This window comes from Trachinotus anak, unplaced genomic scaffold, assembly GCF_046630095.1.
Source record: "Trachinotus anak isolate AG129_WGS33_773 ecotype Australia unplaced genomic scaffold, CSIRO_AGI_Tana_v1 ptg000013l, whole genome shotgun sequence".
Lineage (NCBI taxonomy): Eukaryota > Metazoa > Chordata > Actinopteri > Carangiformes > Carangidae > Trachinotus > Trachinotus anak.
Window position 1 is genome coordinate 7,974,786 of NW_027273864.1, and position 26,943 is coordinate 8,001,728.

Here is a 26,943-nt window from a genome sequence, read left to right on the forward strand (position 1 = left end):
AGAGCCGCGTTCATGGCTGTGGACTGTGTTTTATAAGGTCTCGCATCTAAAGTGTACTACCAGTATCTCCTGACATGGATATACATTAGTCACTCAAGTTTTTCAAGAGTCTGACCCAAATTTGAGACAAAAGATCAGTGGGTTTAAATGCAAATGGCTGTTTTGACTTTCACATCAGCCTGTGCCATGTAGAGTCTCAGCTTATTTGTGTCTGTGTTCAGGAACATCATATCACACATTTCTCTGTGGGCACTACAGGTGTGTATGCTCAACACATTTTGGTGCCTGTACCGCCTCATAGAGGAGATGACTTTGTAAATGGAGATGTTCCTCTCCTGTGGGCTGACACTGCCTGCTGCCTGACCTGATTCGGCTCCATTAAAGAGGCCAACAAGCTATTAACCCCTACGTCAATACCTCACAGGTTCAGCCGTGCTTACAAACCCATTTCAGCAGCAGTCATAAACATTGGCCTTATTATAGCATCTCCGGGCCAAAGTAGGCTGCCCCGGTCAACCCCATACAAAAGAATCCAAAAGTCAGCATTAACCTGGGTGGACCAAGGGCACAGAGGTACATGAAATGGAGCTGTGAGGAGGTGTAAACTAATGAACTGTTGTTGCATTTTATATTTCAGGGCTTTATTCCCCAGAAGAAGAAGCTGAGAATCGCACTCTTTCATTTCAGGATAAAAGTTTGTGTAGGCCACCTGATTTGTGCATCTTAATGGATGATAAAGTGCAGTAACTGAATCACTTAATGCCACATCAGTTCATCCAAATCACATTCTCATGAGTTTTATTCATCAGCTCAAAGCTTAATCAACAATATGCAAGGAGGCGTTGAAAAGGATAGAATTAATTAACTGTCTTTTAGTATTGCATTTGTCTCACAGCATGAATACAGTGGGATTACGGGTAGAATTTTGAATTTATAGATTTGCAAGGTAATTTCAATGAAAAAAACAAAAAAAACACAACCTTCTTATTCATCTACCTATAGGGGTCTTACCTTAATAAAGGATTTCATAACCTCCCGATCCATGTAAGTAAATGGGGGCTGGGGGAGTTTTCATCAGCCTCTAACCATCATTAAAACTGAGCCCCTCTGTGAGCGTAAACAAGCACAGAATTTTAGACCAGAGACTTATCATAAAAGTGCAAGAGGAACACCCGGCTGTGAAGCGCTATCAGAGCAGTCCAATCCCATCTTAGAATCAGACAAAAAGCACCCACGGACAAGCACAGATGAACAGTCACAGGCAGGTGTGTGCCTGCAGACACACAAACACACAAATAAAGTTGCTTTGGATATGGTTTATTATATAATCGCACCCTGGGGTGAAAGTAAAAATGACAACACTGAACGTAACAAATTAATAACAGCCCCCTATAATAAATGCCATGGAAGGAAACAGTGGTGTTACTTATCCCCTCTTCCCTCTGGCAGGCTCAGGGTGTTTACCCAACACCCTCAGGTGCAGTGACTGAGACGTCGCTAGGCAACCGCACCATCCCTGTTGTTGCTCTGCCTCTGGCACTCAAGTGGGAGCTTATGTGGACTTAACTCTGAAAGAGCAGCAGTGTTGAGGAGCGGAAGAGGGATTACTAGGAAAAATATTGGATTGGGCTGAGGCACAAAGGGTGAGGCCTTACCTGGATCACCACCGCCACCAGACAGAGATGCCATGAAGGACTGTCGGCCGCGCTAGTTCACTACAGAAACCCTGGCTCATACCTGGCAGCACAATGCTTTTGTTTCATCAACGATATAGAGACTGCCTCTTTCTTTTTGTTATTCCATGTGTTGCAAAAATATAGAAAAAATGAGAGCACCAGAGAGGTTGGCCTTGTGGTCTGTATTGTGGAATAGGAGAATAACAAAAAAGCAGTCACATGTGAACAATAAAGTCAGCCATATGTAACTAGGTAATATTAACTATAAAGACTCTTAAGATGCTGTTTGAGTCCATGTCAGCTCCAGCAGTGATGTGGTAAAATGAGCTATTGCCACCTAGTGGCTCTGAGATGTACTTTCATTATGGAAAATGAAATTGTGGCTCATCACCACTGATGGCTCCAAATATACACTTATTGTTCCTCTTTGGTCAACGCAGATACAAAAGCTGCTCCCAATCATTGTAACATCAGGCTACTGTCCCACTGGCAGAATGGCCTAATTATTTCCAGCCCGTGGATGTGGTGAATGTTAGCAGCTGATGTGGCAGCTGTTGCCAACGCACTGTGTTGGGCTGATAATGGAGACGGACTCAAACACGACAGGCCAACAAAGAGCAGCACAGACTGGTGGCAGACTGTGTGAGTGTGCTTTTATTTTGGGTTGAGAGCTGTGCGTTGCACTCATGGGAGTTACTCAATAGATGCCTGTATAGACCCAGGGGAGACACGCTCTGTACTACATGCGGCTCTGCAGATGTTAGAGGATTACGTGGAATTATCTGTGAACAGGTAGAGTAAGAGGGAATTAAAGGCATTCAGCTCATTCATGTACAAAGCCTCACTCAGCCTCTGAACCACATGCGGGACGTCCAAATGTTCTAATGATACAATGCTGCCCCCTAGTGCATTACAATGAAATTATAAAAATGGTTTATGACCCAAAGAAATCTATATAAATGGCAAATCACAACAGTTACTGTAAAATCATTATTTATTCAAACTTTCAATAGAGAAAATGTGTTTTTCTTTATGCTGTACGGGTAAATTCTCAATTCTATACAAAACCATGTGTAAAACTTCAGGTGGAACATTTACAAATATACAGGAAGAAACTCCAGTTTCTTGAGTCATAGGTATTAAAAACCTAAGGGGCTGTCCAGTAGCGCACAAAAATATAAGCAGGTAAGGAAAAAATTGGAGGACAATGTCAGTTACTATTGAAAGAGTAAAAATGTGTGTTGGTGGGCAGCTACAAAAATAGAAATCAGTTTCAGGTAGATGTATGTTTGGTATAGCAGTACAGGTTAAAAACTTCTGAAACCTGTTGAAGTTTTAAAAATGAACACAGGTTAAACAGATTTTAAAAGAACAATGGAACATTAAAAAAAGAAACAACAACAAAGAACACACCTCTCTTCACACTCTGAAATCTATACACCCCACAAAATGTCTGATTTTAAATGTAAGTAAATGCACATTTTTCTTTTGAATTTAAGCTACATGAAACAACTGAGGTGTCACAAATTAAATAAATAACTAAACATTAATTTAAGCTTGAGTTTAGTAAATAAATATGGTGGGAAAAAAAAATCAAGTAATGTGATGGAGATGACAGATAGAGAGCGAGCTAATGCTTCATGGGATACAGCAGGGTTAATTGCTTCAGGATGGCTATATGGCTTATTCATAGCTAGGAAGGCAACTCAGTAGGTTATACAGTTTGGAGCTGAAACTAATTCAGTCGATAAAAACAAAAATAAAATCATTATCAATAAAAATTAGTTGGTGGTCTAATAAAACAAATGATTTTCATTGCTTTAAAGCCTAATGCACATACAAATAATCAGAAAATAAACTGTACTGTGTTGCAGTGCATAATTGTACAATAAGTCATTTGTTCATACAAAAACCCTAATATAATCCTTTTTTGCACCTTTTTGTAAAATAAGTTGTACAGGGTAAATAAAGGGGCACAAGTCCAGGACTGCTCTGAAAGAAAATAGGTGTTTTTTGAGGAGGGAGGTAGAGAGGCCGTCAAATCTAGCTACTATTGTATTTCAGGTATATCTGAAAAAACCTTGAAATGTGCCAAGTCGCTGCTCCTCTTCTTCTCCACTTCATTTCAAAGAGTCTCTTATGCTCTCTCTGTAGTGGGAGCTGTTGGTCTCTCCACACACGTCATTCTCGCCCTCTAACCTCTCCCCTCCTCTCCTCTCTGACATCAAGCCTATTTGAGAAAGCCCTTGTAGAGGAAATGGGAGCGACTGGTAAATCTCTCACTCTCCAAACAGAAGAGCAGGTCCCTGAGATTGACACGTGTGATGCGCTGCCGTGTGGGTCTGGAGCCCGACGATCCAGCCCCACCTGACAGAGAGGAGCCTGTTCCTGATCCCTGCGGGATGAGAGTGATGGGAGGGAGAAAGTCAGGGTGAAAAATGATACTTCAGAACCATGCCTGCCAGCATTCATCTTTACCCACAAATCTTTTTATATTTTCACATTTAAAATTACTGATGTGGACCAGTAAGGAGCAGCAGAGTGCCTTGGTGTGCTCTCTGTTTGAAAGGACAATCTGACTAGAGCCTTCCTGTGACTAATATGAAAAAACTTTCACTTTCAAATTTTCAAATCTGATTATGTTTCAGTTAACAGTGCATTAAAAACCAGCAAAGCAGCAGACAGGTCTGGCTACATATAATGATTCAAGGTTGACGAATAGATAGCTAAAGTAATGCCTTAATGGTTGAAATAAACACCTAGTTAACTGGTTGAAAGATCAGCTGGTTTGAGTATTTCTGAAACTGCTCCAGATCATTCAGAAAGCCCCAGCCATGGCTTGTGTTGCTCATAAAACTACACAACTCAAAATCTCTCTGGTGGGCAATGCTGTTTTGTTAAAGTGTTATTACCAGCTGCGACAGCAGAGCTAGTATTGTTTTCCCCTTGTGAGTCTGTGTCATCATGGCAAAATGTGGCCTTGGAGACGCCTACTGTAGCAGGAACAACCACAGAGGTGGTTTTCAGTGCTTTTGCAGTACTCTGTCCGTGGAGAGATTTTTTTCAGTGTGATAGCATCACAAGCATGAATGAAACAGTCATGAAACTTTACAGATGTGTGGTTGACATCAAAATGAAGACCGAGTTGGAAGATGGGAGTGGTCCAAGCAAAGCCACTGAAAATAGGGGGGTTTGTCACTTTATGCTCCTGGCCTACATTTGTTTTAAGTAATGGATCACTGCATCCCAGTTTCTATCATTCCTGTCTGCTCTAAGACATTAGGTAAAACTCTGTGACCTCTTTTTTCTTGCATGTTGACTTCAATATAAAGAAGTCAACATGCACAAAAACAGCATGATTGTGACTGGGAGCAGAGTAGTTGTACAAATAAACACTTTCTTTAAATAATTACCTTTGTCAAAGTCAGTAAATAAAAGGAGAGCTATTACACATTGTCCCCTGAACAACTGTTTTTATACACTGATTCCTGTCAGAGACACTTAAAGGATACAGGGCCATTTGTTGCAGCAAGTGGCTAAACACTTACTTTGCAGAACAGGCTCTGCTCTTGCAGATGCTCCCCAGTGAATCGAAACAACAGTAAGAGATTCAGTGGGGAGTGAAAGAAACCCCCAAAGACTAACACTAAACAGAGCAGAACCCAGAACACGTATGAAAAATAAAGAACAAGGAAAGCTACACCATGGCTGAAAGAACCAAGAATCTGAAGGTGTGGTGGTGAAAAGAAAAACAATTACAAGTGTCAGGTGACAGCTTGAATGAGTCCAGTGCTCTGCTAGAACTAATAAGAAACTTCATTACTGCTTTTTTTCTCCGGGTACAGAAACAGCACAGACAGCTGACAGCAGGTTCCCGTCAAGGTAGTGTGGCCTGTCAGTGACAGACTTTGTCAGTCACTGGAGAAAATAACTGACTGTTAATGCTAACATTAGCTATTTCTATAAACAATATTTTAAACTGAAAAAGAAATGAGCTTTTTAAATATAAGCTGTTGTTATTATTGCTTCCATTGTTGTTTTAACTATTTAACTTTGGTGACTTTTACCTAAGTGTGAGTGGCTCTCCATTCTGTCCCAGTCCAGCTTATGCTAATTGAGTGTAGACAGATGTTCTCTACAGAGTGAGGATGGCAAAGATGTACAAAGGTACACGGTGACTTTACGACAGGACTGATACTTGACAGCTCTCCCAGCATAAACAACATTGTACTGTACAAACGTGCTGTCGTTAATGTTACCTCAGCCACAGCAGAGGAGGATGGAGAGTCCAGAATCCTCCTCTTCTTTCTGGGGCCGATGGCTGCCAGTGCTGTCAGGTTGGCCTCCCTCTGTCTCATCTGAGCCAGCTCCTGCTGCTGCATCTGGACAACACACACATGCCAAAATGGAATTCAAGCATACAGTGCTTTAACATACAGAAACAGAGGCTGGCTGACTGTTGCCCCCTCTCATCTTACCTCTTTTGCCTTCTGTTTCAGACGCAGCTGCTCTGGGTCCTCTTGCCGAGCTCGAGACTGCAGGGCCAAAAGTGAGACACATTAATGTTGGCAGAAGAAAGACCAAAGACCATAAAGTATTTTCAGGCCCTTGATTATTCCCACATCTATCGATATTCATGTTTAAACGATAACGTTTTCACAATAACTGAGTAAAACCTTATTCACTGCTTTAACTTGTTTATGTATCATTTTATTCTTAATGTGTCTGAGTTACTGGAATTAAATCTAGCATTACAAATTGGTCCCCAGTGCTATCTGATATATCACACCGTACATTTGTTAAAAGCAGTTCAAGTTACATCCTAACAGGGTGAGTCAAAGCCAATCGCAGGTGACGTTTGTCAAACGTTAGAAAATATCAATGTACCTCTGAAGAAGAGAAAAGCTGCAGGACACTAAATGTGAGCCAAACAAATCATCATTCATTGCACACTTGCTATTATTAATAAAGGGCCTTGACTTAAATAACAGACATGAGAGTGGGACCATAAAAAAATAATAAAACTGGATACTTAAGCTGCTGAAAGTCTGTCTGAACCTAGAAGTCCATCAACGACATGCCTGCTGAATGTAAAACATCAAGGCAACAAAATACATACCTTAAAGGTTGCATAAGCTGTTCTTTCAATCTCTGAAAGAATCTTTTATCTATTTGTTATAGAAAGGTATTTTCTCAGGGAAATATCAATCCTCCATACTATTTACACTCTATTTTAAACCAGGTATCTGAATTCACAGACTCTCACTTACTCCTCACCACTAAGCTGCTACAGTATGTTTTAATAAGAGGGGAATTTCATGTCATTTCAACAATAACCTGTGGATGGATTATTCTGATGTCTGACGATCATGAGGCTGTACCTTAGCTGCCTTCAGGAGGATCTCTCTCTCCTGTTCCTCTTTCCGCTGTTTTTCTAACTGGTCCAACTGCTCAAAGAACTTAAGCTGAGCACGAACATCACTGGTCTGCTCTTGGTTGTCATCCTCCTGCCAACAGACAACGGTAGAGAAATGATTTCATGTACGTGGACGCAAAACACTGTAATTGTTATTTCCATGCTAAAAATAATATTGGAAATGTCATAGCGCCATCATTATTTCTCTGCAAGAGTCTGGTTAATCTAAACCAAGATGGAAAAAGTTGTATTAGTGTGACTGTCCATAGTGCAGCTGTAAACAAACCTTTAAGTTCACATTTTTCTGCTGAGCCACTTGGGAAACTTTTTCAAGCAGGCTCTTGAGTCGCTGCTGAGTAGCATGAGAGACATAGTTCACCACCTCAGCACCCAGGTCTGTCACACCATGCCTCCTGCCTGGAAAAGAAACAGCACTGCACATTAGTGCTTTTGGAAATGGATGAATAGACAGATGTTGTATAGTCAGTGTTGATAATGTGTAAGTGTCTCACCTATTTCCAGCATTCTCCTTTGCAGCATGGCACAGGAGAGGAAAGTCTCATCCTTACAGGAATGTGTCACCGCTCCCACCAGTCCAGAATTGGTTGCTAGGATATTAGCGCTTTCCTCTGACAGGTTCACTCCAGCCATGGAGGCCACGTCGTTGATGTCATCATCATCCCTGTAAACATAAACGCAGTAAGACTGAGATACTATGGATTCACATCATTTTGAAGCTATGGCAAGTTGATGAGAACAAAAAAAAAAACTAAAAAAAAAAAAACAAAAACATTTTTATTTTGCTGGGCAAACTAGAAAAGTCAAAAAAATAAATACATTTTCCATTTTGATGTGATACCAAATTATATAATTATAATTAGAATTAGAATAATAAACTCTTACTTGAACGTGCCACCCGCCTCTTTCAGCTTGTTCTTTTGAGCTGGAGTCAAGGCTGCAGCAGAGATTTGTTTAGAAGCAAGTGGCACCTCTGGCCTCGCAGGAACTGGCGGAGACACAAAAATCACAATATTAGAGGTCAGCTGAAGAAAGATACACACATGCACAGTGATGTGTGATTTTCGATTCACATCGTCACCTGGTTGCAGCTCTTTAAGCTGGACCTGTTGCTGTCCCAGCATGATGCGGCCAGGGGCCTGATTCCTGAGAGTCACCATGGGGGTCGTCGGTAAGGTTACCTGAGGTCTCAACACCGCTCTCTGCTGCTGAGGCTGGAGAACCTGAACAGGTTTCAAGTGCTAATCATTATTATTACCCCAGTGACTTGTATACTTTTTATTGTGCAGTTTTATTGTGTTTTATTGTGCAGTTTCAGGGCATGGAGAATTTAATTTGCATTATATTTGATAAAAATACAACTCAAAGTTTTCAAGTTGAGTTGAGCTGAGATCTGAGAAACACAACAACTAGTTTACCAGTGGGGGGGTCTGTCCTGGCTTGCTGACGCCTGACTGGAGCTGGGGCCTGCTGATTGGGCCAGTGAGGCGAGGGGCAGGGCTGCCCAGGACCACTGTGGTTGGAGTGGGTGAGGTGGAGGAGACTGGACTTGAGGCTGGCTGGGGGAGCTGACTCTGCTGGATGAATGCTGCCGAGTCTGGAGTGAGCTGCCTCAGGGCTGGCAGACTTCTCTACAGAAGACAAACAGGAAGACAAACATTATAGAAATGCACTTAAATATGACATCATGTTTCCTGTGGTCCAGGAAAAATATTTCACACCTTCTACTGATATTCTCTGGATGGTACATCAATGACAATGACAGCAGAACATGTTTTCTCACCTTGAGGAAAGGCACAAGGTAAGGCTGGGGTGAGGAATTGAGCTCTTTGTACAATCTGCTGGTGAATTCCTCAGCTTCCAGTTTGCCCTCCTAGTACAACACATAAACATGCCGAGCTGGGAATGAGAGCTGTCATAATTGCAGGTACACACAATGTGTCTTTAGGTAGAAGGTTTGCCAGAAAGGACTTTACCTTTTTCTTTTAAATAAATTACTATATAATAGTCAATGTCCTTGTGAAAAAAGTGAAAAACAACAAGGCATTTGACATGTTAGTGTCATCATCAGTGTGTACAGCTCACTCACCAGCAGGTCCTTGACCAGCTCTCTCACACTGGCCGCAGTCTCTGTTGATTGCTTCCCAGAGGATGCCAGCTTTATCAATGTAGACAGGAAGTTCTTACACTTCTTCACATTCTCCATTGTCTCCTGCCAGAAACACAAATCATTCTGATGATGAACAAATGCATGTCTCATGTGTGAATAACCATTTTCATGCATCGCAGACTGCTCTTATTTTACTATATTTGTTATAATATAGTCATATATCAGTATGTAAGTGTCACAAACTCAACAGTGTACACTGCTACATGACATACAGACACCCAGCTCTATTGGATCTCCTGGGCTTAGCACAACTCACTTTGCTCACTGTTACTGAGGTAACTGTGGTCCCAGCTGTTTGGGTGACCGTCCTGGTGGTCAGTCCTGGTACTGCAGCCCCAACTGAGCTCTGGGAATAGAGATGTCACCATCATAACATGTTATTTCCGTTGTTGAAAGGTATTAAAACTTGCTTGTCAGGACATTAGTGGAGAGTGTGGGTTTTAGAGCCATTTAGAAGTTGCTCAAGTAAACAAATTCTCTAGTTCTTAATAGGAAACAGGTGTGCTTCTGCACTGAATTTCAGTTTAGTGTCCTTCCTCAAAAAAACTACTTCAATGTCTTTAGTCTCCTCAAAGATAATAGAGAAAAGGCAGTGCTCCAGTGGTATGTCTTGATAAATTTGTGATGATTTTATGTACAACCAGCAAACGCTGCTCACACTGTTCAAGCATGAAGGATGGGATGAAGGACATGAAACTTTATCTGGTCGTTAGAGGAAGAAGTCCACATGAACATTTTTGCATGCCGTGTTTGCTGGACAGAGTACCATAGAGAGAGAAGGCTGACCCAACAATGTTGCTGCTATTCAATTTGTCTATATGCCCGACAATCAAATCAACTAATTTTACCATTTTCCTTTAGCGATCCTAGAAATTGAATGATTATGTTAATTTACATTGCTTTTATATTTGTAATGGTCTAAAGGAAACTTGATCTGGATTTGACTCATGTAATAATTTTTTAATGAAAATTGAAAATGGTTGATAGTTTGCATCACAATGCTGTATTAAATGATCATGATTCCCCTCACCCATCAAACCCCTTTATGCTGTAGTTATTTATATAACTATAAGGTAGCAATTACATTACGTGCCATGGAAATCTGTGCACACTTAGGTTCACTTTGGTCTTACTCTGGTCTTGTGTTATCTTCTATTTTGTACTTAATAGATGGCATGACACATCTTGTCCAGAATGGTGCATATCCTCAGCCCTCTAGCTGAGAGCATTTATAGAATATTACTTTATAAATAAGCATCATTCCTTCAAGTCTACATCTCAACTGTGCCATAGTAAATCCAGGAAACAAGGTTCAGGATTACAAATAAATCCAGGCGACTGAAAAACATTTATTCACACTGTGCACGAAATAATACATATTCTAGAAAATGACAGTTTGTGTCATTGTGGGAAAATGCACTCATAAGATCCATCTGGTGTCACCACTGACACATTAACTGATAATATTATGGTGGATTATAATATAATATCACATTGACCCAATTTCAAACAGTTAATGAGGCACTTTGTGTAAATAAGAAATGTAAATCTGATATGTTTGGTTCTGTGGCCAAAGTGCTTAGGGACATAATACTCCAGACATGGAACAATGAGTGAGAAAGTCTGCAGCTTATGCAAGTACTGGACACAAAACAATGTGCATTAAGCTAAATAAACATTACCAGATATGATGTAACACCCACACACGGACGGGGTTACCTGAAGAACAGGAGGTCTGTGAAGAGTGGTGGTTGCAGCGAGTGACGTTGGAGCTGGACAGCCCTGACGGATGATAGTGCTGGGAGCCACTTGTCTGCTGATGATGTTTCCAGGAGCCTGAGAGGAGGCATGAAACAAATTACAACGTGCAACATCCACATTTATCAAACTAGAAAAGACATCTACTGTATACATTTAAGTTCATAAAAAAACTATGGCCATAGGACTTTTAGAATTTGCATAAATGAAGACTAATGATACACCACAATAATATACAACAGCACTGCTTTCCACATACCTGCATATGAGCAATAATCTGACACTACACTCAACAGGTCATTCTTAAAGCTGCAGGCAGGGATGCAAGCTGAACATGGGCTGTAATACTGCCCTTAGAATTTAAGTGAGACATAATTGTTGCAGATATAAAGCTTTTGCTTGGCAGACTGCGTGATCTTACCTGGCCAGGAGGCACGTTTGTTGGTGTAGCAGTCCGAGGTGCCATGCCTCCCTGCGCCTGGGCCTGCATCTGGGCCAGAGTCTGCTGAGGAATCATCAGCAGCTGTCCACTCTCACTGCGTACAAGCACCATCCCTGAACCAAGTCAGAAAATACAAGAGACAACTTGAATATGGTTAGAAGCAATGTCAAATCCAATGTTCTTCTGAATAAATGCAACAGCACACAGATGAACCGCAATGCAGACGAAAACCTGATCAAACCATGTTGTAAATCTTACAAAGTTGTCCCCACAAATCACACCACATCAGTGGTTAAAGTGTTATTATCATCACACAGATGTGCTATGCACTATGTGTTGGATGAACAACTTTCAATAAGAATGCAATCGTGGTCTGTTTATTTGGATCAAGATGCAAATGAAAATGAAACCAGTTTTATAAATCAGTCCAGTGTGGGCATAAATACCAGTGCGCATAGAATAAAAAGTTCTGACTCCACTCACCCGGGGGGAGCTGGATGTTATGCATACTGGGCTGTCCTGGAGAGGTCTGGGGGAGCCTGGGGGCCAACATCTGAGGCGTCAGAGCCCGGATCCCACCTGGACCGCCAGCTACTGTGGCCGGAGTCCGGGGGGCGCTGACGGCCGGCTGCGGTGCTGACTGTATTATTGTTGTGGGCGGCTCTGCCTTGATAATGTGCGACCTCGCGTTGACAGACACCGAGTGGGACGGCTGGCCATTGTTTACAAGCGGAGTTTGTGTGCCGATACCTGACTGCCCTGTTGTATTGGCAGCGACAGCAGGGCTCGTATTATTGTTCCCATTCAAAGTTGCACCCGACCCCGCGGTTTGCATAGGCGGCCTGACGAGTGTCACCGTGGGTCCTGTTGGCTGGCCCACAGGCTGAGCTGAGGCGACAACACTCTGCGAGTTCATGAGAGGCGTCTGAATTACACTGTTTGACGAGGGGGGCATTGTCGCACTGGCCAGCCCTTTAGACAGCACCGGTCCACTGCTGACAGCTGCGGCAGATACCGCAGGCACGCCGCTGTTACCAGTGCTACTTGTCACTGTCGCCCCCCCAAGAGGGGCAGCGCTTCCTGAACTGTGAGAGTTCATAGTTTGGCTCCCATTGAAAGTCTGCACTGAGCATGAGCCTACGTTCCCCTGGTAATTAGGGAGAGAAGTTGCACCGCCACCAACAAGTGTTTTGCCAGGGTCGTGTCCTGTGGAGGAGTCCGCGCTGGCCGACGATGCGTCCATAGCTGAACCATGGGGACCTCGCTATGATGAGACCCCCTGCACTTCAACTTGTTCAGACGGAGCACAAACAATCTTGAATGTGATGGGGCAAGACCCTGACACATCTACTGAATTCCTCTGACAGCTCCGCCTCTTGCTTTTCGTGTATACTCTTTTCGAGACAAAGAGGAAAACAACATAAGTAGTCACAGCGTACCTGCTTTAGCAATCGTCTTGACCAAGTCCCAGCTGGACATTAGCTCTCGCTACCCCCTTGTCCCGGAACTATAGCCATGTAATTACCGGCTGCTTCGTGCCTACCCCTGTGGTTGTTGTGACACAAAACCGATAGTTGTGACTCTACAGACCGGACAGGATGACAAACTACCGCTTTATTCACCTCTGAGTGTAAAAACAGCTCTTCCAGCGGGCCCGGGCGAACCGCCATCTTCACACTCCTGTGAGCTTGTGAGGAGTGAGGTACTTACCAACTGACATGCGCCTGCGCACAACGGGCAAACGTCTCCGTGCGGGGACTCCGGCGAGCTGTGATTGGCTGCTCCGCATTCTAAAAGGCGGTACCAATGGCTTCAGCTGTCATTCCGGGGGAAGCCTGAGACGGAACAACATCGCACCGGAGACGACAAGTTTCCATCAAATATTTCAGTGTTGTCGGTGTTTTTACGATGTCTCATTAGCTATCCCGTCTCAGAATCGCACCGAGTAACTTTTGGTAGAATAATAACGTGGTTTACAACAAGCTAACAAACCGGATTTCAGAGTTTAGCCAGTCGCGATGTGCCGTGCAAGATGGCTGCACTGCTTTGGCCAGCGAGTGAAGTAGCTGTTTTAAAGGAGGGCGCCCCACCCTTCTCTTAGAGAGGAAACATCGTGATGCACTGTCAGACACTTACGGAGTGCTGTCAAACTCCTCCGTGTCAAGGCTGAAAATGTGTGCTTTCTTTTACTTGCATTTATGTGTTGAAATATAAATCCAGTATGTAATTTATTCACAGCACAAATTTACCGTCCGTAGAGGCTGTTCAGAGGATGAAATGCCAGCAAGAGCGGCTTAATGGACTGCACACATACATTTATTTCAACACATAAATTAAAGTAAAAGCTTTTTTTCAAATGTACAGTCTGTAGACCAGAGGTGCACCAGCTAATGTGCAACAACTAAAGCCCCATAAACATGCATTAGTTTGGGCATCACTGGGCAGATTCCATATTTGTTGATTTTTCATGTTAAAAGAAGTAAAACAGACACTGAAAAGAGTTTTTCTTCCAATATGAATGCAGTGTTACTCTTGATTTCATGAACCTCAACAAAATGTAAGTCTCCATTCTTGATTTAGGTGTATAAGCCACTCTTCCTGCAGATCACTTCACACTCTGACCTATTTCAGGCTGCCTTGCTCACACAGCATGTATAAGATCTACCCACCAATTTTCAGGTTGACTGTGAGGGCTGTTCCTAAAGCTTCAGCTCACGTTTCTTAGTTGAATTTTGATCTCTGCTTTGGATCGTCGTCCTGTTGTAGAAACCGGCTTCAGCTTCATTTAACTGTTGGACATTTATCCAGAATTTGCTGATATTTAGTGAAATCCATTCCTCCCCGTGTCCCTGCATTGTTTCCTGTGCCACTAGCTATACCACACAACCCCAAAGTGCCAAACGTTCACACATGCCACAATTGCCATTTAATTTCAATTTAATTTTGTGTATGTTTTAAATTCAAAATGTCAATTGTGCAAATGTGAGTGGTAATGCAAACAATTTCTACAGGTGTCCCCACTTTTGCTGATGACTTACAAACCCTCTGTCTGTGCAAAGGCAGTGTTGGAACAAACTCTGTCACTACACCTGGTGATGCATTATTGACAATTGTCAATAAATATTTGACAGTATGTTGCTGTCAAAATGGTGAGGAAAAAGGAAGACAGACTGGTTGGTCAGGGGTTCATACAGCAAGATAATGATCAAAACATGCCAAGAAAATAAAAAGTTTAAGTGGCTTCATGTGATGGAAGAGCAGCACAGTCAGACTGAAACCACATGGAGCTGGTTTGGGATGAAATGGACAGAAGGTGAAAGCAAAGCAAACTACAAGCGCATTCATTGGCATTTCTATGAAAAACGGTCTAAACAATGTTTGATTTTCCTTTTAGAAAGAGGCCACAAGTGTGTTCAGCTGCTGAATGAGTAAAAAAAAACAGATTTAGTTCAGTAAATAGATTCCTGACTTTTGTCAATTTAAATAACAGCTGGAAAAGTTCAGGTGAACTGACCAGTACAGAGTAATTGTATGGTTCAGCAATTAAAATATTATCCCCATCCCGATCTCAGCACACACACACACACACACACACACACACACACCGTAAACAAGGGGGTAGTTTGCCACCACATCCTGTCCGGCCTAAGTGTATGTGTTACCCAGGCCACTGAGTCCACAGACTATTAGACTGCTGCTACAGGTTTCTGACGGTGTACGCCGGCTGGCTAAAGAAACGAACCCTGTTCACGCACAGGTGACCCTCTGCCTACTTATAGAGCGCACAGGTGCGGGCTGATTGTGCCCGTCGCTGATGAGATGAGGTGTACAGTTTGTGGCGGGGTGAATGCTCTGTGATTTCAGCCGCCACTTCTCAGTTTGAAGACTTCTTAACTGCAGTCATGAGTGGTGGAGCAGGAACTCCTTATATCGGCAGTAAGATCAGTTTGATTTCCAAGGCACAGATTCGTTATGAGGGAATATTGTCCTCTGTCGACACAGAGAGGTCCACGGTTGCTTTAGCCAAAGGTAGGTTCATACTTGCAAGATTTTCCTCCAAAATCTTCTTCCATTAAGTTAATAATTTTAATTCTGAAACTCTCCTGTTAATTATCTCTGTGCCAGTTAAATCCTATGGGACAGAGGACCGACACACTGATAGACCAGTGCCACCTAAAGATGAAATTTATGAATACATCATTTTCAGAGGAAGTGACATCAAGGACATCACTGTGTCCGAACCACCAAAACCACACCATGGACTTCCTCGTGACCCTGCTATTGTACAGGTGTGTGGCTCAGGGAGATTTGTCTTACTTTTAAAAGTGATTTCCACAGTGTAGATGTGTTTGGCATGAGACAAAAACTTGGTTTTTGATTTTTAGTCATCCATTGGCAGCTCCTCTGCTGCGTATCACCCACGATGGAGTCCGTACAGGGACATGATGCCCACCTACAACCAGCTGGCTGCTAGTTCTCTACTCAACCAGCAGTACAATGCAGCACTGGGCCTAGGTACAGTTAATGACACGTCAGTCATGATATGTACGGGCTTTCAGCCCACGCAATGACATGTCTGGCTGTTTCTTATGTGTCCGCCCCACCATGTTTGTTCCTTTGCTCTCAGTACCAGGATTTCATGGCATCCCAACCAGAAGAGCCCCCATGGTCGAGCAGGCTGTCCAGACCGTGCCATTGGCCGGTGCTGCCCAGAAAAAGGGAAAGACATCAACCCAGCCACAGAGCAGACAGCCTGTCCGCCCAACCCAGCGCTCAGGCCGGGATGGTTCCCAGCTTCAGAAGGAGAATGTACCCACCAGTAAGCAGACTTGAGAGTGGCTCTTAAACATCTATCAGATTTTATTTCTTGCATTCCTTTTAATCCAACTGAAATAAGAAACATTAACATTTAACTTATTCACATTTAGATCGGGCATCAGCTCAGCCAACTGCAGCCAAGATTAAAAGCCAGAGTACTGAGAACCAGAACCAGAAGCAAAGGCAAAAACAAGGTATCGAAATGAAAAATGCCCTTTATGAGCTATTTGTCACTGACAGAGCAATATTTGTTTTGTCTCGACTCTTTCTGAGAACATAGATGTTTTCTCAGATGTTGAAGGCAGAAGTAATGTTGTCAAAGTAAACAACGTTGTTCATCTGTCTGGAAAAAACTGATTAGGAAAGTAAATATCCAAAACCAGATAACTCTCCTCCAAACAGTTACTAAATCAGTTTTATAGAAGTGTTTGTACGTGTTTGAAATTTTTTTTTTTTTTTTTTTTCTCCCCCCCCGGTGATCATATGCAGGGAGTCGCCGGTCCAGGAACCGAAACAGAGGCCAACTCCTTGTGAAAAGCTCAAAGGCTACAACTCTGCAGTTCGAGTCAGATTTTGACTTTGAAACAGCAAATGCTCAGTTTAAAGATGATCTTACAAAGGAAGTTGTTGGTATGTTTATTTCAGAGCCACAGTCGCTTCAGTTTCAGTGGGAACAATATAAATCAGTTTTTAGATGTTATATGATATATTTTTATGCCTTTTCCTGCTGTGAAATGCTGCAGTTGAAAAGGTGGATTCTGCAGAGACCCCAGAGAGTCAGGGTATGGAGGAGGAAACTCTCAGTGATAAGTACTATGACAAAGCCAAATGCTTCTTTGATAACGTCTCATCAGATCTTAAGCCCAGGTGACTATGTAACATTTGCTCTTTGTCTTTGTCTTACCTTAGGAGTTTGTTATGCTTGGCAATATATTTGCTTTTTTTGTGCATCCTCAGAAGAACCACATGGGCGGAGGAGAAAAAGTTGAACATGGAAACATTTGGAGTGCCTGGTCGCTTCCTGAGAGGCCGAGGGTTCAGAGGCCGCGGGCACAGAGGGCAGAGCACCGCTGAGCAGCGACCCCTCCCGAAAGTTGGAAGTGGGAGGGTCTGAAGGCTTTTCTTTCATTTGTCTTTTTGTTACCATTTTCTGTAAATAATGAATATTGTTCTTTTCAGCTAATTTAAAAAAAGTACCTCCCTATTTTCCCCCTTTCTGAAGCACTTGAAGCAAAGATTTTTTTTTTTCTTTTCTTTTTTCCATTATCCCAAATGGACTTTGGATCCTTATATGAAATGGGAGAGCAATTTATTTTTAATCCAGCAGCTGTACACTAAAAGCTAATTTATTCATTTGCAGTTTGGAAGCATGCAATGTAAAAATTGTCATTTCAACAGGCCAGCAAGCATGCATTTTTTTTTTTTATATATATATATTTTTTTTTTTTTTTCTTTCGCTAACTGTCTGAAATGTATTAAATGTCTACTTGACTGTACAGATTTAACTGCAAATTGGTCTTAGAGGACTGTCTTAAAGTTGAATGGACAGGCAGCTGTAATTTTTTTTTTTTTTTTTTTTTTTTTTTTTTTTTTTTTACTCCCCCCCCCCCCCCCCCACTTGTAATATGAAAACTGTGGAGAAACATGTAACAGTTGCTATTAAATGTGATTAACACAGTGGCTTTCTTCTGGTTCTGTAAATTCTCATTGAGAAAAGAAACCATCTAACATATTGTAACCCAAATCTTTTAGAACAAACATAACAGCAATTTACCATTTTACCTTCAAACCTAACAGAATCACAGCCTGCACGGCTTTTAAAATGCAGTTTCCCTGCTCACCGAATACAAAATAACAAGCTGACTAAAGGGTGCGAGTTCAGTTTTGAGTATGTGGTGGCATGCAAATGGAAGCCAGTTGCCTGAACTTAGGGCCCAAGTCTTCAAGTGATTTCTGGATTGAATCCTCATCAGGAATGGTGATGTTGTCCACCTCTGAGAGGTGGACAGAGTCCCCCTCCTCTGCATACAGGTGATGCTGATAGTCCAGCAGCTCGTCCTCTGTCTCCTGGAGGGAAGAAAGCCTCTGCACACAATGGGAAAATATCAAAATCAAACTAAATACAGTGCTTATTTTACTGTGACAGGCTAACATGCATGTTCAATTAGACAAGTCACAGCACTGCCCTTTTAACTATCCAGAGTACTGTATGTCCACTACCAACCCAATGAAGCAGAGCGAGAAGAGTCACATCTGACGCATGGCCTGAGTTCATTTGGTCAAGGAAATTCATTGTGCTCATGTCCTCAAACTGTACGGAGCAAGAAATTCACATAAAGATTAAATTTATTCAGCAGCAGCTGCTTCAGAGACACAAGCACAAACCAAGAAAACTGTCACTCTACCTGGGGGGTGTGGTGGGAGCCCTTGGCTATAAAAGAGTTCCAGGTCGTCTTGGATTGGAGGAAGGTTGGGTTGAAAGAGAGCAGAGCAATAAAAGTAAATATTTGAATGCATAGTTGTGACGGATGTCATTTGCAGTCAGTGATGCATCTTTACTTGGTTGCACTTGTCAGTGAGCAGGTAGGACTGGTTCTCTCTCCTGTAACCCGCTGCTGGAAAGTGTTGGTCCATGAAGTGTTGTTTCACGTCCTGTTGACCAGAATGACAGGAGCGACTGAGTGTCCACCAAACTGTGAGAAAACCTTTAAGAGACTAACTTACCATTCCACAAAAAATGTTACACAGATCTACCTCAATTTTAACAATTTAACCAGTGAAATATGTGTCCATATAAATACCACTGTACCCACCTTATTTGAAAAAGTAGTGTGTTGCGTCCCATCACACGAAGTTCGCCATTTAGATGCATCATGGTGCTTCTCGTCAGTGGGCACTGCCAGGACACCGTCAGGCACCTTAGAAAATAAAACAAAGTACATTTACTTGAGTACTGCACTAATGTATATTTTTCAATACATTTGAGTGTGTTTCAGCTTGAGTGTTTTTTGTTTTGTTTTTGTTTTTGTTTGTTTTTGGAAACTTACGACTTTTACTACACTACACTTAAAAAGACAAATATTTTACTTTTGATTTCACTTCTGTGAAGTTCTTATACGCTGCTGTTAGTTAGTGGAATGAAGTTCTTTTATTTTTGGAAACATGATAGCTCAAAACAAGCAGAGCCAACTCCTGTGCATTGAGTCAGGTGTCGTGTTGCAGTTATTAAGGTGTGTAACTAAGTTAGGTTGTTTTTGTTTCTGTGGAATCTGCAGAAACACTCCGATGCTGTTTTGTGGGGGGTGGGGTTTATGGAATATTCTACAAGTGCTTTATCCTAGATGCTTTAACATAAAAAAAAAAAAAATTACTTTTGAATACTTTTTAAAAATAAGTACTCCAGTACTTTAATTCAAGTAAAAATCAGACTGAATAACTTTCACTTGTATTGGAGTAATATTTGACCAGGAGTGTCTATACTTTGACTCAAGTGATGGAGTTGTGCATTTTGTCCACCTTTGTTCGTATGACAACATGTCACTGGTTTGTTTGTAAAGGTTTCTGAGTAGTGACCTTGCAGTCTGTTCCTGGTTTCTCAGTGTTCGACACGAGGAGGGTTTCTCCAGATGAACCCGCCTCTAAAGTCGTGAACTGTTTTTTGCAGGAGATGACAACGGCCATCAGGAGCAGAACTGTCAGCGAGACGGAGACGACAAAAATTCAACTTGCAGTGAGTTATCAGAATTGTAACATACAGTGATATTAACAAAAGACAGTGTTGCAGTTTCTTACACAGGAGTAAAAACAGTGAGGCAAACACTATGCCTAAAACACCAAAGGCAGCTCTCGTGGTGGCCCCTTGGCGGGTACGGCAGTTGGCCGTCGCAGAGCAGTCACACACGGTCACACTGAGGTTGTAAATGCCAAACTTCCCCTGCAGGTCAGAGATCTTCACATCAATTGTGTGTGGTCCAGCAAACACACCAGGCTCCCTCACCAGTGCGGCTGCGTAGCCTGTGAGAAATAATCAACCACAAAATTGAATGGTTGTTTATTTATTTGAGTGTTTGCTGCGATATTTAAGAACACAGAGCGTAGTTTTCTCTACCATACGAGGGATTCAGTTTCCATTTTCCTCTGACATCTCCCAGCAGTTCAAAAGTGAAAGGCCCTCCAAAGGGATTTCCATCCGGGTCAAAGGCTGTGATCTTGGTGGTAGTGGGGCTGTCAGACACACACACATCCATGTGGTGCACTGTTGGCTGTGGCACGTTGTCATTCTGGTCACTCACATGGATTTGCAGTGTAGCTGTGCCTGTCTGAGGTGGATTTCCTGTCAGTGGAGACATGAGTGAAACATTTCCTCGGTCATGAAAAGATGAAATAATTGGCTTGTGCCTATGCAATCTGCAACACTCTGAGACTTACCAACATCCACTGCATGCAGTAAGATGGTGTAGACCCCGTTAACAACATGAGAAGATTCTCTGTCTGGTACTTTGACTGTTGTGATGTCGCCTGTGTGTGGATCCACCGTCACCCAGCCAGCAGGATCACTTCCCACAGTATACCTGTGGAGAGATACAACGAAGAGGTCATTTAGGAGAGGGTCCCAGATTAAAGCTCAAATAAGTCAAAATAAACATCTGGCTTACACAAAATCTTTTGAAAAACTGGAGTCAGGATCAACAGCGGTCACTTTCTCTACCCAGGTACCGATGGGTGCGTTCTCCTCCAGCACGGCCGTTTTGACAGTCACACTGAACACTGGGGGGTCATTGGCATCCTCTACTGTGATGGTGACATTTACAGAGTGAGGTCTATCCACTTTACTGCTATCAACTGTCCAGAGGCCTGCGGACGTCTTCTCCTTCACTTTACAGAAGAAATATGGCGCCTCATTTTCCACAGAGATGGACAGCTCCCTCTGTTCTCCCTCCTCATAGTCTAAAGGCTGAAATTATACAGCAGTCATGTTTAATTGTTAATTACAATATTTTCTAGGTCAATTAAAGCATTGACATGAAAAACATTAAGTTCAAGTGGAGCAGATGCATTATGACAAACATGCAGTAATAACATGTTAGACTAGAGGTGGGTGTCACTGTAATGTGAAGCATCCAGCCAAACAGCCCTGACCTTTACTACTGTCAGGATTCCATCGTTGGTTTCTGGGTCAGTTTCAACCTTGAAGTGCTCGCCCTCGTCACCATGTATGGTGTACCTGGCTCTCCATGCCAGGCTCTTTGGGGTGTCTTTGTCAGTCACATGCAGTCGCAGAGGAGAAGACCCAGTCTCATACTCCATCACTCTCTTGGTGCCCTGTTGTTTGAATTCAAGGTGCAGAGATCAGGGGAAAATTGTATAATGTAGAATCTGTAAGTACCTGTAACATATTTCCATCTATGATTACTTGGAGCTGATTATACTGTTGTTTGTTGACTCATGGAGCTGATATGGAAAATATTGTATATGATTATTACAAATGTGGAAGAAATTTGCACTACTGAAATACAGCATCTGCTACACCAGGTCCTCAGTCCTCCATCCTGTGGCCCTGGTCCTGTAAAGGGACCCTGAGTCCAAATCTAAGAGTTTAAGTTTATATTGTGTTCAATTGTTGTAAAGTCGTGTTTCTTCAAATTGCTTTACTTTTTCAGTGTGTCGAGTAATTAACAGACAGAGAACCTCAGCTGATGTAGTATTACCTGTCATTAGAAGTAGATGGCTGCAACCAGAAAATAATAAACAACTTCTTGAAATATTCAAATTGCTTTAGTTGTGTGATCAACAGTCAAAAACGTAATTAGTTGAGTTTAGTATAATAGCAAACTAGGAAAACCAGCGAGTATTCACATTTGGAAGCTGGTACTAGTTCATTTTTGGTATTTATGCTTAAAAAATGACTTGTTATGAAGTTTTCTATCAGTTGACTTATTGAATGATCAACTGATCATTTCAGCCACTGTGTAGCTATAGTGTGGTGATGGTCAACAGGGCCCTGGGGCCTGCTGGGAGGTTCACCTGGCCGTGCCTACCATTTGTCCGCTGATCTTTGGCAGGTGGTTGTTGCCTTCCTGGACATGAATGACGACGGTGGTTGAACTGGACAGGCTGACTACTTCACCATGGTCTTTGGCCTCCACCAGTATTGTGAACATTTCAGCCACCTAAATATAATCAATTGACAAATTATTAGATCAACAGTGTCCTTTCTATATATAGAACTGGTTACTGAGCCAGTCATATTGATTTTGTTTGTTGTGTATCCTGCATACATTCGCTTGCAAAGTAGCTTGATCATTACTGCACATATTATACTTTTTAAAAAATAGTTTATTTATTACTAGTATATTCTTTTTTGTTATTAACCTCTTAAATATTATGTAAATTTAGCATATTCCAGTTTTGCTGAGACACCCAGCTAACTCACCCAGCAGTTCATTTTAGTTCACACACAGTAAATGATTTTTGTTTTTGTTTTTTTCATATAATTACACAGTGCTCTATAAAATATACTGTACATATTTGCATAAATACAACATGTCATCTATTATGTTATCTGATCAGATGAAGAACTAACAGAACAGTAAATGCTGCTGTAATTAGCCTTACAATGTAGTGTGTATTGTAAATGTGACGTGATTCTGACACATTAATTAAAGACACACTTGCCTCATGATCCAAACATCCTTTGAATGAAATAGTCCCAGACTTTGTAATGAAGAACTCAGTGTCAGGAGTGTTTGGGGTCACAGATTTGATTTCATAGTGGAATGTGGAGTTTGGTGTCCCTGTCTTGTCTCTGTCATAGGCCACCATAGTCAGGAGATTGGAGCCTTTTGGGCAATGTCAAAAAAAGAAAGATAGGAGTGTGTATTGTGAGAAAAAAAACATAGTAAAAAAGAAGAGGTGTATTTACTATATTCTTTACCTTGTGTGGTTTCCTCATCAACACTGATTTCATACAGATCCCTCTGAAAGCGTGGCGGGTTGTCATTGATGTCCAGAATGTAAATCTCAACTCCTAACCTAGTGTCAATTGAAGAATCTGTCTTTCTGGCCTCAAATTTCAGCTGTGGATTCATGTGATTCAAAGTTAGTCACAATATAAGCAGAAAATATGATTAAATTGTTGGATATTGCAATTGTGATATGAAATGGTGTAAAACAAAGATTCAAATATATTGTCCGGCTCCACTGGATATCCTTATACAAGTATAGACTCAAAAAATTAACTGACAGTGTTTGTTGCATTATTAACATATTTTCAGTTTTTCTGGTTTTTCTTCATATTTTCTTTTTAAACGCCAGAGGTCAATTCCAAAAACAGGTTTAACAAACTTTGACTTTAACCCTGAACTCTGAGCTGATGAACTCTGAGATGGGAAAGTCAGAGTTTCTGGTTCCAGAACAGCTGATTTGAGTCAGTTCAATCAACTCTGAGTCTCACACTCTCACTTTGAGTTAACCGTGTGCATGAAGAATATAAAACGCCATCATCAATGGAGCTCCGATTCAACGATTCACCATGGTAACAGGTGAATAAAGAGCAGAGACTCATTTTAATCCAGTGGAGCCAAAAAGATTAATGAGTGAAAGTTAAAGCACATTTATCTTTAAAAAAAACCAACAGCAGCAGTGAAAGCGTCTGAGCTGGAGAAAAGACTAAGTTAAAAACTATTATATTTTATTTAGCTTCATCCACTATATCACATTAATGAGTGGATTTTTATTCCCATAATGGACATTGTGCTGGAATCAACTGCTTGTTAGATTCATGTTTAAATGTATTTATAACCTGATGGGGAAAAAGTTCTGCTGCAGCACAAGATGGAAATATATATGAAACAGATCAGACAGAGGATTATAGATATATATGAAACAGATCAGACAGAAGTTAATAGATATATATGAAACAGATCAGACAGAAGTTTATAGATATATATGAAACAGATCAGACAGAAATTAATAGATAAATATGAAACAGATCAGACAGAGGATTATAGATATATATGAAACAGATCAGACAGAAGTTTATAGCTCTATGATTGTAACCTCATATTCTGACCCAGGAACAGCTTGATTTGGCGATTTTATTTTGAAAAAGCATCAAGGCTAAAACTGAGTGTACATTTTCAGACGTCTACTTTACATTTAAAGGTCATGCTCAACAGCATCAATGAATAAAGGAATGAATTTATATACAGTAACTGAAATTCTGTTCAGACAATCTGCAGCCTTAACGCTCACTTTTAAAATACATTTATTATTTTCAGCTGCACTACTGTCATCCTCACTCAAAAATATCACATCAGTGTGATATGACAGGTGTGATTGGACTGTTCATCAGTGAAACCAAGCAGAACATGAGAAATTATTATTTTTTTGTTTACAGCGATGAATGCATAGTAAATGTTTTGAGTGTTGAGTAACTGATTGACAATCTGACGTGTTTTAATGTACACAGAGTCTCAGTGTTGTGAAGGCAGATATTGCAGATTTTAATTTGAGCTGAGGCTGAAGCCTTCGTGTGTAATATCTGAATGTCAGACATCTATCTATGTCCTCGCATTGACTGATCGATCATAAACACAGGCCTTTGCAAAAAACTAATGTTTAATCAGGATTTTAATCCTCCAGTTAAAGTAATCTCAGTTTCCCTCATCTCAGGGTTAACTTTTCACTAAACCTGCTTTCTGGAATAGACGGCAAGAGCAACAATATTCTACACATCCAACACGCATTATGTCTTTGCCTCATGCCAACTTTTACTGTGAAGGAGTGTTTATTGTGCAAACTCATTAAGGCAGTATCAATGACGACATGTCAGACTGTGCACTGCTCATCAGCGTGTAGACTTAAAGCAATGTATGTGTTGAATCTAACCTTCAGCAACTTGTTTTCCTCATAGTCCACAGGTTTGTGGACAAACACGGCGCCAGACGCTTTATCAATGGAGAGGACTCCCTTTGGATTCTTATCCACTCCTTCCCCGAAGAGATCAAGGAGCACTCGGTAGTCCTTTGCAACACTGATCTGCAATACAGCACCGGACACTAATCAGCCTTTAGGTGTCTGACACTTCAAATCATCATTTATACATTTTCATGATTAAAAGCGATGAAGATTGAAGAAAATTATCACAGATGTCAAAATTAAGCTAATTACAGACAGATAAAGACAGCTAATGAAAGACCTGATTGTCTTATATTGTCTATATTCATTATAATCAATAGATTAATCAATTTGGTGTTTGAGTTTTCTGGTCAAACATCAAGTCTAACCAGATTCTTTACTTTGTGGTTTTCTCACCTTGCCCAACTCATAAGGGAAGGGTCCTGGATGCTCCTCCTCTATTGTGAAGGAGTCAATGATCCAATTCCTTCTGTGACGGCTCAGCAGCTCTGAACATGCTGCACTTGACAAATAATAAACCTGAAAGACAAACAGCCAAAAGAAAGCTAAAGTTCACAGTCCTTACAGGGAGAGTTGTAGTATGCAAAGGCAGAAGGCTCATGATTTATGTCCTCCGTTCACCTGGGAATTAGCTTGCCATATCATCCTCATAGTTGGTGAACCAGTTTTTTTTTAAGTGTACACAGAGGGGTTATTTCAGAAACAACAACATCACAGCGTCCTTTGCACCTTCTGTTAGGACAATACAAAATATTTTCATCTTGTGTATATGCATTAAAGAGGTCAGTTTTACACCAATTGATGCTCTATATGTGAACATCAACTGCACAATATGTCCTTGAAATTTTAGACCAGCAGAAACTGATGATAAAACTGATATTGAAAAATACACAAAAATGAGTTTCTTTATGATAACAAACAAAAACTTTCAACCTTATTACATAATTTCAAATTGTGTCCTATTTTCATTCCCCAAATAAAGAAAAAGAAGTATTCCTCAAGTAACACTGGATTGAATCAGAAATTGACATATATGAAGCTGAAATGATCACATTCATTTTAAGTTAAATTAATTACAGAAGGATTTAAAGCTAATGTTGTTACATACCAGGAGGAAGAAGCAGGCCATGATGCTCATCTAATACATCCAGCTCCGAGTGCTCAAGGACTAGTCTCTGTGACATTTGAGCAAAGAAAGACGAGACCCTGCCCTCTCTGCTTTACACACCCACATACATGATAGTAATCACGAGTTACAGTCTGTGTGTGTGTGTGTACTTGTACTTGCTACATAGTAAGGCAACCAAAAAAAAAAGTATTTTACTAAACGAGTGAGGACATTTTGGGAAAGTGAGGATATTTTGGCTGGTCCTCACTTTTTTGAGAAAATCTTCAAATCACATTTTGAGGGTTAAGACTTTGTTTTTAGGGATAAGGTTAGAATTAGGTTCAGGTTATTGTTAGGGTTTGGCATTCAGGGCTAGGGAATGCATTATGCCAATGAGTGTCCTCACAAAGATAGAAGTATAAGTATGTGTGTGTGTGTGTGTGTGTGTGTGTGTGTGTGTGTGCGGGGGGGTGGGGGGGTGGGGGGGGTGGGGTGATTTTCTTAGGAACTGAACAGAGTTTACAGTGAATACACTGCTCTACAGTTACTGATCCACAATGAGCAGTATTTGCTGCATGATCATCACTCTTTCAAGAGGACCGATCCTGTCAGGAGATA

At 41.4% G+C, this 26,943-nt stretch overlaps 3 protein-coding genes across 5 annotated transcripts; 1 reads left to right on the plus strand and 2 right to left on the minus strand.

Moving 5' to 3' along the window:
* Positions 1 to 2,637: 2,637 nt before the first annotated feature.
* On the minus strand, positions 2,638 to 13,485 carry taf4a (TAF4A RNA polymerase II, TATA box binding protein (TBP)-associated factor). 2 transcript variants are annotated; one of them, XM_071494212.1, is made up of 16 exons: positions 13,191 to 13,485; positions 11,964 to 12,874; positions 11,460 to 11,593; positions 11,000 to 11,116; positions 9,537 to 9,626; positions 9,200 to 9,322; positions 8,894 to 8,983; positions 8,529 to 8,741; positions 8,192 to 8,333; positions 7,996 to 8,098; positions 7,605 to 7,774; positions 7,379 to 7,509; positions 7,058 to 7,183; positions 6,155 to 6,211; positions 5,936 to 6,058; positions 2,638 to 4,071 (listed from the first exon to the last, which is right to left on the minus strand). In XM_071494212.1, exons 2-16 carry the CDS (start codon positions 12,721 to 12,723, stop codon positions 3,907 to 3,909), a joined length of 2,544 nt encoding a protein of 847 aa, XP_071350313.1. In that variant the 5' UTR covers positions 12,724 to 12,874; positions 13,191 to 13,485; the 3' UTR covers positions 2,638 to 3,906. The 2 variants fall into 2 exon arrangements, with proteins under 2 accessions (XP_071350313.1, XP_071350314.1); XM_071494213.1 differs by lacking the exon at positions 13,191 to 13,485 and adding an exon at positions 13,103 to 13,162.
* A 1,773-nt stretch (positions 13,486 to 15,258) lies between these two features.
* Positions 15,259 to 17,412, plus strand: LOC139630606 (protein LSM14 homolog B-like). 2 transcript variants are annotated; one of them, XM_071494216.1, is made up of 8 exons: positions 15,259 to 15,509; positions 15,606 to 15,769; positions 15,866 to 15,995; positions 16,108 to 16,299; positions 16,409 to 16,492; positions 16,788 to 16,928; positions 17,042 to 17,165; positions 17,256 to 17,412. In XM_071494216.1, exons 1-8 carry the CDS (start codon positions 15,383 to 15,385, stop codon positions 17,410 to 17,412), a joined length of 1,119 nt encoding a protein of 372 aa, XP_071350317.1. In that variant the 5' UTR covers positions 15,259 to 15,382. The 2 variants fall into 2 exon arrangements, with proteins under 2 accessions (XP_071350317.1, XP_071350318.1); XM_071494217.1 differs by lacking the exon at positions 16,409 to 16,492.
* Positions 16,317 to 26,553, minus strand: cdh27 (cadherin 27). Its single transcript, XM_071494215.1, has 17 exons — positions 26,326 to 26,553; positions 25,614 to 25,736; positions 25,188 to 25,337; positions 23,233 to 23,374; positions 22,974 to 23,137; positions 22,337 to 22,468; positions 21,438 to 21,620; positions 20,954 to 21,252; positions 20,727 to 20,869; positions 20,407 to 20,631; positions 20,091 to 20,312; positions 19,872 to 19,990; positions 19,112 to 19,216; positions 18,858 to 18,950; positions 18,704 to 18,751; positions 18,523 to 18,609; positions 16,317 to 18,383 (listed from the first exon to the last, which is right to left on the minus strand). The coding sequence occupies exons 1-17, from the start codon at positions 26,353 to 26,355 to the stop codon at positions 18,177 to 18,179; spliced, it is 2,472 nt and encodes an 823-aa protein (XP_071350316.1). The 5' UTR covers positions 26,356 to 26,553; the 3' UTR covers positions 16,317 to 18,176.
* Between the last annotated feature and the right edge of the window lie 390 nt (positions 26,554 to 26,943).